The sequence below is a fragment of the Belonocnema kinseyi genome, chromosome 6 (genome assembly GCF_010883055.1).
Source record: "Belonocnema kinseyi isolate 2016_QV_RU_SX_M_011 chromosome 6, B_treatae_v1, whole genome shotgun sequence".
Classification (NCBI taxonomy): Eukaryota; Metazoa; Arthropoda; class Insecta; order Hymenoptera; family Cynipidae; genus Belonocnema; species Belonocnema kinseyi.
Window position 1 is genome coordinate 8,246,602 of NC_046662.1, and position 12,298 is coordinate 8,258,899.

Consider the following 12,298-nt stretch of genomic DNA (forward strand, 5'->3'; position numbering starts at 1 on the left):
TCGTTTTGTTACAAATTCATATTTTGGTTTTAAAATTCATCAATTCCAGTTAAACATTGATCATTTTAGTTGAAAATTTGTTCTTTTATTATAGAAAGTTAATTTTTTTAAGCTGAAAGTTCAACTATCTCGTTGAAAATAATTCTCTTTTGGCGGAAAATGTAATTGTTTGGTTGAGAATTCACGCATTTTATTCAGAAATCATATATTTTGGTAAAAATTTAACTTTTTGTTTGAAAATTCAACTTTTCGGTGTAAAATTCCTTTATCTTGTTGAAAATGCAATATTTTTACTTGATAAGTCTGAAATTTTAAGCGGTTTAAATTTAATTTTAATATATTACCCACATTAATTTCATCTAAACATGCACTGAATTTTATGTATATCATAAAATAAAAATTTGAAATTATTATTCAAATTCATGGACTGTAGAGAGCAATTTAAGAAATTATTAACTATTTTTTTGGTATTATTTAATTAATCGAGGATTTTAATATAATTTTTTAAAGCGTTTTAAATTAAAGATTATAGAAACTGAAAAAAAAACGTAATTTATAATAAACTCGTGAAAAAGTATACATATTTGGAGGAGATTGTGTAAAAAAAAAATGAAATACTTGAATGGCTCCGTAGTATGAAAAATTATACCAGATAATTTTTTCCGGGATTTGAGTAGACACCCTGTCTAATTTTATTCAAGGAATTAATGTACAGAAAAATTACAGTGGAACAATTTATTTTAGACGACTCATAGTCTCGTATGCAAGTGCATAAAAAAGCGACTCTACACAAATAAACTTTACATAGAAAAAATCGGTGAATTCCCTTGAAATAATCGTTTTAAATTCCAATGAAACGCATGAAAATCCTTTGGAATCTTTCGAAGATCCTAGATACTTTTGGAAATATTTTTAAATCGATTAAAATCTTTTAAATTGGTCAAAATCGGTAAAAATCCCTTAAAATCTTATCAATGTTTGAAATAGTAGTTAAATTTTCCTATATAATTCCCTAAATCTTGTGAAATTATTTAAAACTTTTCAAAATACTCCAAAATGCGTTGGTGTCCATTGAAAATTGTGAAGAAATTGTTTGAAATCCCTTACAATAACTTGAAAACTTTAAAATCTTTTGACATTTTCTAGAAATTCTTACAAATCTCTTGGCATCTTTTCAAATCTTTGAAAACTGTAAAAATCCATTAAAGTATTGTAGATATTGGATATTTAAATTTAAAAATTGTGACTTGTGATTTCCGTTGTTTACTTCTGAAATCACTAGTTTATAATAAAATGAGCGTTATTTAAATACTTGAATAAATCATTCTTATTTATGGAGTTTATTGTCCAATATAACCCAAATTGAATCCCGTTTCTGGTATTGGGCCATCGAAATTTATTACCAAAATTAGTCGAAAAAAATTAAAAACAAAATTTTCGAATGTCGGAAGACTAGCAAATTTTATGTTTTTCACCCTCAATGCGCATACATGGTAAAAATCACGGTAAAGTGCACCGTGGGTGTTCAATACCCCAGTGTATTTATTCATGTATTGTTTAACCCCTATAGAATATTTTGTCACAATAAAATTATCCGATATAGTTTAAGGTATCTTTTATAAGGTAGAGTTGATTTTATAGCTATTTATTTATTTTAAGTTGGTTAAATCAATTATTGAAAAAAGGTGCAAAAATGGGGGTTTTTACTTAAAAATTCATAACTCACGCAATTTTAATTATTTTAACCAGCAAATTTATGACTATACTTTTGAAATATTGTACTTTCATAAAAAAATATATCGACATGGGTACTTTCAAAAAAGATATTTACTTGCATAGTTGAAAAGTCAATTTTATGAAGAAATGATGAATCAGATTTTTTCCTTTTAAATCGATTTATTATTATAAAAATTGAAAAACTTTGAAATGTGAAAAAATATATAAAATATATAAAAATACAAGAAATTTAAAAGAGATATATAACTGTATTTTAACTATTATATTTTATGCAACACATCCACAGTCTGCTCTCGCATGACGGGCTGTCGTAAGTTATAAGCCATCTACAATGAAATAATGGAAAAAAAATTTTACTTTATATGATATACTTACGTTCGAAAGTAAACAAAAATCAATAAAATTTCAACAACAAAAATTTGCTCTAAAATGACTTTTTTTATTCACTAAGTGCACACTGGGTGTTACATACCCCACCATTTTTCACCTCCACTTTTAGCAACTGCTGCTAGTAGACTTACAGTTAGTGTATCCAACTAAAGCTAGATGGCGACACTCAATTTTTCGAATTAAATATGGTTTATAAGAGTTTGAAAATTGCTTGGGGTGTCTCATACCCACAATGCACTTCAAAGGGTAAAATACATCCAAATTTAGATAAATCTGGCTGTACAATCTTGCTACCGAGCCTATCGTCTAGATTGTCTAATTAGACCCAAATTAATTAATGAATTAAAATTTATTACATTTTTATAATAATTATTTTAATTTTTTATAAATACGTGTATCTCAGATTCTTAGGTGCGAAACAAGTGATAGTTTTCACATTTCATCAGTAATTTCGTAGCTGTCAGAAATTGGAGTGCTAATTATAAATTTTCTGATTCAAAATAAATTCAAAATAAAGAAATGACTTGTATGAACTTTGCTTTTGGAAATTCTGATGAGATCCCATTACTTACCTTCAAAAAGTCTGTAAAGGATTCACAAACAGAAAGGTTTGAATCTGAACAAAAACAGAAATACGGAGCAGGTGTTTTGGTGGGCAATTGGTTTGATAGAAGAGCAGAATACACACCTTCTTTCAACGAATGGCAGACCACGTATAAATCTCTTTATCAATCCTACGATCCCAAGTTCCTTAATAATGACAGAACTGCTCTGTGGGACCGAAAAATTGAGGATGAGGTATTAATGTGATCCAAAAAAAAGATTTGCTTTTTTCGAAAATGGTAACCCTACAGTGTTAATCATTTTGATTTCGAAATTATCCCTGATTTCTGATAAAATGTTCTGTTAATGCACTTCTAAGCGGGAGTAATCTACTTTTAATTCAAAGTATTCCAGTTGTAATATCGAGTTATCCACTTTGTAGGAAATTCAACAATTTTGTTAAAAAATCTTTTTTTTTTGGAAATTCAACTTTTTTGTCTTTTTGGTAGAAAATTCTTTTCTTTAGTTGGAAAATAAACTGCATTCTTGAAAATTCGTTTTTTTTGTCGAAAATTAATTTTTTGAACTCAAAATTTAACTATTTCATTTTTGTTAAAATTTGTCTTTTTAGTTGAAAATTCATGTATTTGGTTTAAAATTAATCTAATTTGTAGGAAATTCAACAATTTTTTTAAAAAATCTTTTTTTTCAAAATTAATTTTTTTGCTTGAAAGTGCATCTACTTCGTTAAAAATTCATTCTTTTAGTACAAGATTCTTGATTTTAATTCCAAATGGTTTGGTTGAAAATTAAAGTAAATTTTTTTTTTTAATGTTTTTTTTTAACTCAAAATTTAACTACTATGTAATTTGTTGTGAAAATTTTTCTTTCTTAGTTGAAAATTCGTTTATTTCGGTAGAAAATTATTTTTCTTTGATAAAAACTTATGTTTTTTGTTAAAAACGAATCTAATTTTGTTTACAAATTCAAGATGTGCGTTGAAAATTTAAATATTTCTTGAAAAATTAATCAACTTGGTAGAAAATTCAACAATTTTCTTAAAAACTTTTTGTTTGTTAAAAATTCAACTGTTTTGGTAGAAAATTCTTCTTATAAGAATATAATTATATTGTTGAAAATTCACTTTTTCAACTGAAAATTGAACTTTTCCACTTTCAGTTGAAAATTAAAATACTTTGTTGAATGTTGAATTACTTTAAAAAATGCATTCTTCTGCATACTCGATTTTTTGTTTAAAAATTAAAATTCTTTCTTGAAATTTCAAGTTCTTGGTTGAAAATTTACATACTTGTTATAGTAAAAGATTGAACTGTTTTTTAGAAAATTCATTTTTTCGACAGGAAATCAATTTCGTTAACTGAAAATTTAGCTATTTAATTTTTTCTTGTATTTTTATCTTTTTTATTTGAAAATTCAAATAGCATTTAGTTAGAAAATTATGTTTTTTTTTAAAATTAATCCTTTTCAACAGCAAATTAATAATCTTAACGGTTTAAAATTCATATTTTTGAATGAAAGTTCAATTATTTGATTAATAATTCTATTTCTTAGAAAGTTCAACAATTTACTGGAAGCAATTTTTTGTTTGAAAATTCATCTATTCATCTTTAAAAAAATCGAAAACGTGTTCTTAAAAATCTGAAAAAATGCATAGTTCTTCTTTGAACCTTCTACTTGACGTTACAATTTCGCTATGTGTTTTATAAAAATTATTGATGATATATTTAACAATAAATCAAATTAACTCATAGAAAAAATAGGGTTTTTCAAAAATTCATAACTCACGAGGCGAATTAATCAAATTGAACGGTTCAAAAAGGAAATTAAAGGGGAAGAGTTTTGTTAAATTAATAAAAACACGTCATTTTGGTAGAAAATTAATCTTTTTTAAAAATTCATCTTTATGGTTGAAAGTTGAAATATTTTGGTGATAAATTAAACTTTTTTTGTAGAGAATTCATTTTTTTCTTGTCGAAAATTATTTTCTTTAACTGAAACTTTAACTATTGTATTTTTTATTGTAACTTTATCTATTTTTGTTGAAAATTCAACTATTTGGATGACAATTCATGTATTCTGTTGAAAAGTTATGTGTTTTAGTAGAAAATAAACATCTCCAGTTGAAAATTCATATTTTTGATTGAAAATTCAATTATTTAATTAAAAATTATTCTACTTCGTAAAAAATTCAACAATTTTGTGGAAGTAATTTTTTCTTTGAAAATCCAACTATTGGGTTAAAAAAAATCTTTTTTGTTTAACAATGATTGTTTTGACTAAAAAAAAACCAATGCTATTGGTTGAATATTTATCTACATTGTAGAAAATTCATAAGTTTGGTTAAAGAGTCATTTTTATTGTTGAAAATTCTTCATTTTAGTTGAAAATTAAACTATATGGTTGGAAATTCGTGTATTTTTTCTAATTAATAAAAACACGTCCTTTTTGGTAGAAAATTAATCTTTTTGTTTGAAAATTAAAATATTTTGTTAACAAATTAAATTTTTTTGTAGACAATTCGTTTTCTTTTTGTTGTTGAAAATTATATTCTTTAACTGAAACTGTATCTATTCCATTTTTTGTTATAACTTTATCTTTTTTAGTTGAATATTCAACTATTTGGATGACAATTAATGTATTCTGTTGAAAAGTTATGTGTTTCAGTAGAAAATAAACATCTTCTCCAGTTGAAAATTCAATTATTTGATTAAAAATGATTCGACTTCTTAGAAAATTCAACAATTTTCTAGAAGTAATTTTTTCTTTGAAAATCCAACTATTTGATTTTTTTGACAATTATTATTCTTTAATAAAAAACTGAAGCTTTTGGTTGAAAATTAATCTACTATGTAGAAAATTCAACAATTTGTTTAAAAGTCATTTTTATTGCTGAAAATTTTTCATTTTAGTTGAAAACTCATCCCGTCGGTCAAAAACTTAACTTTTTTGTTGAAAAAATCGATGTTTTTAAGTATAAAATTAATTTGTCAACTAGTTAAATTAATTTTTCAGCTATTAAAATTTTTTTTATTTGGGAATTCAACCAATTTCGTTAAAATTGTATTTTTGGCTGAAAATTCGTGTGGATTAGTTTTCCTATCCCTATGACCTAAAATTTAAGAAAAATATTTAAGAGTCCTCCAAGTCGATTTTTGAAAATAAATTTTTTTAATATTTGTTTGTGTATTTTTAATTCGCCGGTTTTTGATAATAGAATTATAATTTTGATTGAAAAATCTGCAAAAAAACCTGAGCAATGCAGGAAAAAGAGAAAAAAGTATTAATCTAGAAGTAAATAATCCATTAGCAGCCACTAAATATTTTTCTTTAATTTTGCCAAAAATCGGGGTTCATTTTTACCTAAAAGAAAAACTTTTAGGGGTGCCATTTGAAATAAAATAAAATAAAGCCTTTTTGGGATCTCCCTATAAGGTATACTTCAAATGAGTTTTTCCAACACAATAAATAAAAAATAATAATAAATAAATAATAAAAAAATAATAAAATGAAATAAACTGACCCTTTTCTTAGACTTGATTTAAAATTATTTCAGGGCTTAGGTTATAGGTTTATAATAGGACATCACGACCAGTATTTAAAAAATATGACCACTTCTAGCGATATATTCCACAGAATTATTCCACAAAAGGTTCCTTGTTCAAGAACCTTTAAAGTCAAGTATTTGTTTTAAAATTATTACCAAAATTAAAATTTATTTTTTAAAAACTTTATACATAATAAAACCATAAATAAATAAAAACTTTTTCTTAAAACTATACGCAGAAGGAATGAGTGGCTTCCGCAGCAAGACCTGTTGCAATGCTTTGGCAATGCCACTGAGTATGGCTTAGTTAAAAAAAAAGAATATAAAATGATGGAGTTTGAAAATCAATTTCGCCCTTGGGACACAGTATATAACTGCTCCTATAAAAAACCACAAGGTTTTGCTAACTTGTTAGAAAAAAGGTATTTTCATATTATTATTATTATTATTATTATTATTGATTTTATAATGATAATTTTATTTAAACTTTTATTTGATTAAAAATTCAACTATTACATTTATCGTTGAGAAATAACTTTGTTATTGTTGAAAGTTAAACTACTTTTCTTTAAAATTCATTTTATAGTTTGAAGAATTTAACTATTTTTTCAAAAATTAAGTTGTTAAAAATTACTTTCCTTACCGGAAAATTTAACGATTACATTTTTAGATGAAAATTCAACTATGTATTACATTATCTTTGAGAAATGAATTTTGTTTGGTAAAAAATATTAACTATTTTGTTGAAAATTAATTTGATTGTTTGTTCAAAATTACTTTTCTGATCTAAGAATTTATTTTTTCATTCATGTCTGAAAATTTATCGTTTATTTTATTAAAAATTCAAATATCACATTTATAGTTAAAAATTAATTTTTTTGGGCTCAAAGTTAAACTAATTTGTTAAAAATTCATCTTATTGTTTGAAGATTTTAACGATTTTGTTTAAAATTGTTTTTAAATTACTTTTTTAACGTGAAAAGTCAAATATTACATTTATGGTTGAGAATCCATCTTTTTTGGTTAATTATTTTAATTAACTTGTTGAAACTCTTTTTTTCAAAATTATTTTTCTGATCTAAAAATTCAACTATTCCATTTTTGGCTGAAAAATTATCGTTCAAAATTCATCTTTTTTGGTTGAAAATACAACTAATTGATTGAAATTATGAACGATTTGGATGAAAATTCAACTACTATTTTTGTAGAAAATTCGTCTTTTTGATTTATAAATGTAACTTTTTTGATTTAGAATACAAATATTTTTTGCTTCAATTATCAACTATCACATTTTTCGTTGAGAATTCAACTTTTTAAAACTAAAATTAAACTATTTAGTTCAAAGTTGAACTAATTTGTAAAAAAGTATTTTTTTTTTTGTTAAAGATCCATCATTTTAGTTGAGTATTCCTCTCTTTGGTTGAAAATTTAACTTTTTTGTTGAGGTTGAAAAAAAATTTAATTAAATATTTCTCTATTCTATTTTTGGTTGATTATAATTTTTTTATAGTTAAACTATTTTGTTGAAACAACTATTTTTTGAAAATTAAACCTTTTTGATTGAGAGTTTAACCATTTGATTAAAAATTAATCTATTGTTGTAGGAAAGTTCTTGGATGAAAATTAAACTAGTTCAAAAAGTCATCTTTTGGGTAAAAAATTCCTTTTTTTGTTGTTGAAAATGGATTGAAAATTTACCTCCATAGATTAAAATTCTTCATGTTGGTTAAAAATGCAACTTTTTCATTAAAAGTACGTCTTTTTTCTTGAAAGTTCGACAATTTTGTTAAAAACAACTATTTTATTAAAAATTAAATTGAATTATTGAAGCTTCAACTATGTGGTTAAAAATTCAACTATTTTGTTGCAAGTTAATTTTTTTGAGCTGAAAATTTAACAATTTATATAAAAAGTCATCTTTTGGTAAATTTTTGTCTAATTCGTTAAAAGTTTATATTTATAAATAAAAATTCTACAATTTGGTTTAAAATGCAACTATTGTGTTAAAGTTCGTCATTTTTTCTTGATAGTTCACCTATTTGGTTTAAAATTAAATTATTTGTTGAAAATTAAACTATTTGGTTAAAAATTCTACTACTTAATGGAAAGTTAATTTTTAAACTAAAAATTTAACTATTTTTTTATAGCGTCATCTTTTTGGTAAAAAAATTAATTTTTTGTTGTTGAAAATGCATTGTAAGTTTATCTTCATAGATTAAAATTCTTCATGTTGGTTAAAAATACAACCTTTTCATTGAAAGTTCGTTCCTTTTTCTTGAAAGTTCAACTGTTTGGTTAAAAACAACTATTTTATTAAAAATTAAATTATTGTGTTCAAAATTCAACTATTTTGTTGTAAGTTCATTTTTTTGAACTGAAAATACAATTATTTATATAAAAAGTCATCTTTTTGGTAATTTTTTTTTAATTCATTGAAAGTTTATCTTTATAGATGAAGTTCTACAATTTGGTTCAAAATGCCACTATTGTGTTGAAAGTTCGTCATTTTTTCCTGAAAGTTCAACTATTTGGCTAAAAACCACTATTTTATTAAAAATTAAATTAGTTTGTTGAAAATTCAACTATTTAGTTAAAAATTCAACTATTTTGTTGTGAGTTCATTTTTTTTTTAACTGAAAATTTAACTATTTATATAAAAAGTGATCTTTTTAATAATATATATATATATATTTTTTTTTTGTTGAAAATTCAATCAAAGTTTATCCTTATAGACAAAAATTCTACAATTTGGTTTAACATTCAACCTTGTTAAAACATCGTCCCTTTTTCTTAAAAGTTCAACTTTTTGCTTAAAAACTAAACTATTTTATTAAAAATTAAATTATTTTCTTGAAATTTTAACTATTTTGTTCAAAAGTAATCTTTTGGGTAAATAATTCATTGGTTTTGTTAATAATTCGTTGAAAGTTTATTTTTATAAATGAAAATTCTACAATTTGGTGAAAATTAAACTAATGTATTTAAAGTTCGTCCCTTTCTCTTGAAAGTTCAACTACTTGGTTAAAAATTGAACTATTTTTTTGAAAATTTAACTACTTTTTTATTAACTATTTGGTTAAAGTTAAAGTATTATGTCAAAAAGTCATATTTTTGGTCAGATATTCAATTGTAATCTTTACAATTTGTTGTTTTGGTTAAAAAATTCATCCTTTTTTGATATAAATGTGCTTGGTTATAAATTCAACTATTTTGTTGAAAAGTCATATTTTTTTAGAAGAAATCCAACTATTTTGTTCAAAATTCTCCCTTTTCGATAGAAAATTCATCCATTTTAGAGGAAAGTTAATCTTTTTGTTGGAAATTCAACAATTCGGTTAAAAATTCAACTACTTTGTTAAAAAATTTTATCAAAATGTACATTAAATTAAAATTTTTTATTAAATGTATTATTATTTTCATTATAAATTTTGAGTCAAAAATAGAATTGTTTTTCTGTATTTTTGGATAAAAAATTCGACCTTCCGGATTGAAAATTTAGTTGTCTTATGAAAAAAATCGTATTTTCAACGTGAAAATCGCTGTTTTTTAGACAATTAATTTTTTTTCTGAAATTGCAAAATATGGCGTTCAGTACGGATAATTGAATATAAATCAATAAATATACATTAATTTTATTCAAAAAAATGTATTACCCTATTTTCTTGAAAAGTCACGGTATTTCCGGTAAATGGATCTAGGATAACATGTAACTTTATTTTTTAGATACGTGAAACCACAATCCGATTTTAACAAAGTAAATTTAGACCACTTAGGAATTGATTTAAACAACCGCTGCAAAATTACCTTTAAAAAAACAGAGTGCAATTGAAGAGTTGGGTAAACAGAAAACATATAAATGTAGGTATGCTATTACATTTATTATCACGAAGTCTCTTTTTCATGCCGATACAATTTAATTTTGTATTAAATGCATGGTGCTAAATATGAACAATAAATAAATTTCAATTGCATCTAAAATGAAATTAAATGTTTCAATTCGTTAGAAAATAATCAAGTTTTCCTCCTCTGATAGGTAAAGTGTAAACATCCTGCTAATATTGTAACCAATTCTAATACTATTTACAAAAATAAATTAACAAACGTATCGTAACTAAGAACATTATTAAATTATTCATAAACGTGTGTCCTGCATAGAAGCAGTATATAAAATCCTAGCGACTTCCTAGTGCAATATTAGAAATACTATTTACACTTTATTTAATAGTTATAATATTTTATATTTTTATCAAAGTGACAGCGAACATTTTAATACTAAATTTAATTTACAATTAAAAGATAACAATAGAGATTACAGAAATTACAGTCAAGTTTACAGAAGAGATTACAAGAAAAAGTCTACCCTTTGAGGAAGATTAGTTTCTGGGCTAGAAACTAAAATAAAAAGAATTATCAGAATATTCCGAGGAAAGAAATTGGAAATTAGACTGAAGAAACAACCTTTCATTAATAACAAACTAAACTTTCAACAAAACGCTTCTAAAGCTGTCTTAATTAAATTACATATTTACATTCCTAACTAATAAGAGTGTCTACCAGACGGATGATTTTAAATTCCCCGGAAAATTTTTCACTTTCATGGTCTAGAAATAGTACTTCTTTTTCAAACTTTCGTGTCCTAAATCAGAATTTTAATTCTTTTGAGAAATTTCCCTTTTTAAATCAGAATCATAATTCTTTTCGAAAATTCCCTTTTCCAAGTCAAAATTGTAATCTGTATGATCTGTATGATAATTTTTTTGAACAAAAAAATTAATTAATCATACATAAATATTTTTTGGAAAATTCCGCGTCCTAAGTGAAAATTGTAATTCTTTTAGAAAATTTATTGTCTGAAAAATTTCTGGGTGCAGATCTGAATTATATACTTTTTTAATTACCTGTTCAAAAATCAGAATTAATTAATCAATTAAATCAGAATCATTGCGAATTCTTCTGGAAAATTCAATGTTCCAAGTCAGAATAATAATTTGTTTAAAGAATGCCTTGTTCTAGAACGGAATTATATTTTTTCCGACAATTTTCTGTAACAAATCGGAATCCTACCTCATTCTTTTCCATTTTTTTCAAAATTCAAATTGTAATTCTTTTGGAAAATTCAGTGTTCCAGATTAGAATTAGAATTTTTTTCAAAAATTATTGATCATTCATACCTAAATTTTTTAGAAAACTCCGCATCCCAAGTAAATTTTTTTATTCTTTTAGAAAATTGATTGTTTCACGCCAGAATTATAATTTTTCCCAAAATTTTCTTTTCCAAGTCAGAATTATAATTCCTTTGAAAAATCCTTTGATTCAGTTCCAAATAATAATTTTTTTCAAAAACTGCCTATTAAAAATCAGAATCATACAGAATTCTTCTGAAAAATTTTCTGTCCCAAATCAGAATCATACCTAATTCTTTTCACTTTTTTTTCCAAAAATTATAATTCTTTGGGAAAATTCCTTATTCCAGATCTGATTTATAATTTTTCCCCAAAAAATTGCTGTTACAAATCAGAATGATACTGAATTCGTTTCAAAAATTTCTCGTTCCAAGTCAGAGTTATGAATTGATCATTTTTTCGTTCTAAATCAGAATTTTTTTCTCTCGAAAATTTCCTGTTTCAAATCATAATCATAACGAATTATTTTTTTATTTTCTAACAAGTCACAATTTTAATTCTTTGGAAAAATCCCTGTTCTTAATCAGAACCATAATTCTTTTCAATAATTTCATTTCCAAGTCAAAATTGAAATTATTTTGGAAAATTCCTTCTTCCAAGTCAAAATTATAATTCTGTTGGAAAATTTCTTTCTTGCGGGTGTAAATTATATTCTTTTTTAATTCCCTATTCCAAAATCAGAATTAATTAACTCTTGAACCTTTCCAAATCAAAATTGTAACTATTTTAGAAAATTTCCTCTTCCAAGTCAGAATTATAATTCTTTTGGAAAACTTCTTTGTTGCGGATGTAAATTAAATACTTTTTCAATTCGCTGTTCCAAAATCAGAATTAATTAAATAATTATTAACCCTTTTCTAGTCAAAACTGTAATTATTTT

The 12,298-nt window shown here is 24.0% G+C and overlaps 1 protein-coding gene across 1 annotated transcript; it reads left to right on the plus strand.

Moving 5' to 3' along the window:
- Positions 1 to 2,611: 2,611 nt before the first annotated feature.
- On the plus strand, positions 2,612 to 10,326 carry LOC117174556 (uncharacterized protein C1orf158 homolog). The gene is made up of 4 exons (XM_033363761.1): positions 2,612 to 2,925; positions 6,245 to 6,369; positions 6,475 to 6,657; positions 9,959 to 10,326. The coding sequence occupies exons 1-4, from the start codon at positions 2,647 to 2,649 to the stop codon at positions 10,062 to 10,064; spliced, it is 693 nt and encodes a 230-aa protein (XP_033219652.1). The 5' UTR covers positions 2,612 to 2,646; the 3' UTR covers positions 10,065 to 10,326.
- The last annotated feature ends 1,972 nt before the right edge of the window (positions 10,327 to 12,298 follow it).

Bases quoted from the DNA above. Each gene is read 5' to 3' on its own strand.
- LOC117174556 (XM_033363761.1), top strand. From the start codon at position 2,647: ATGACTTGTATGAACTTTGCTTTTGGAAATTCTGATGAGATCCCATTA. The intron at 6,370-6,474 runs GTATTTGTTTTA...AACTATACGCAG, and splicing joins TCAAGAACCTTTAAAGTCAA to AAGGAATGAGTGGCTTCCGC. The intron at 6,658-9,958 runs GTATTTTCATAT...TTTATTTTTTAG, and splicing joins GCTAACTTGTTAGAAAAAAG to ATACGTGAAACCACAATCCG.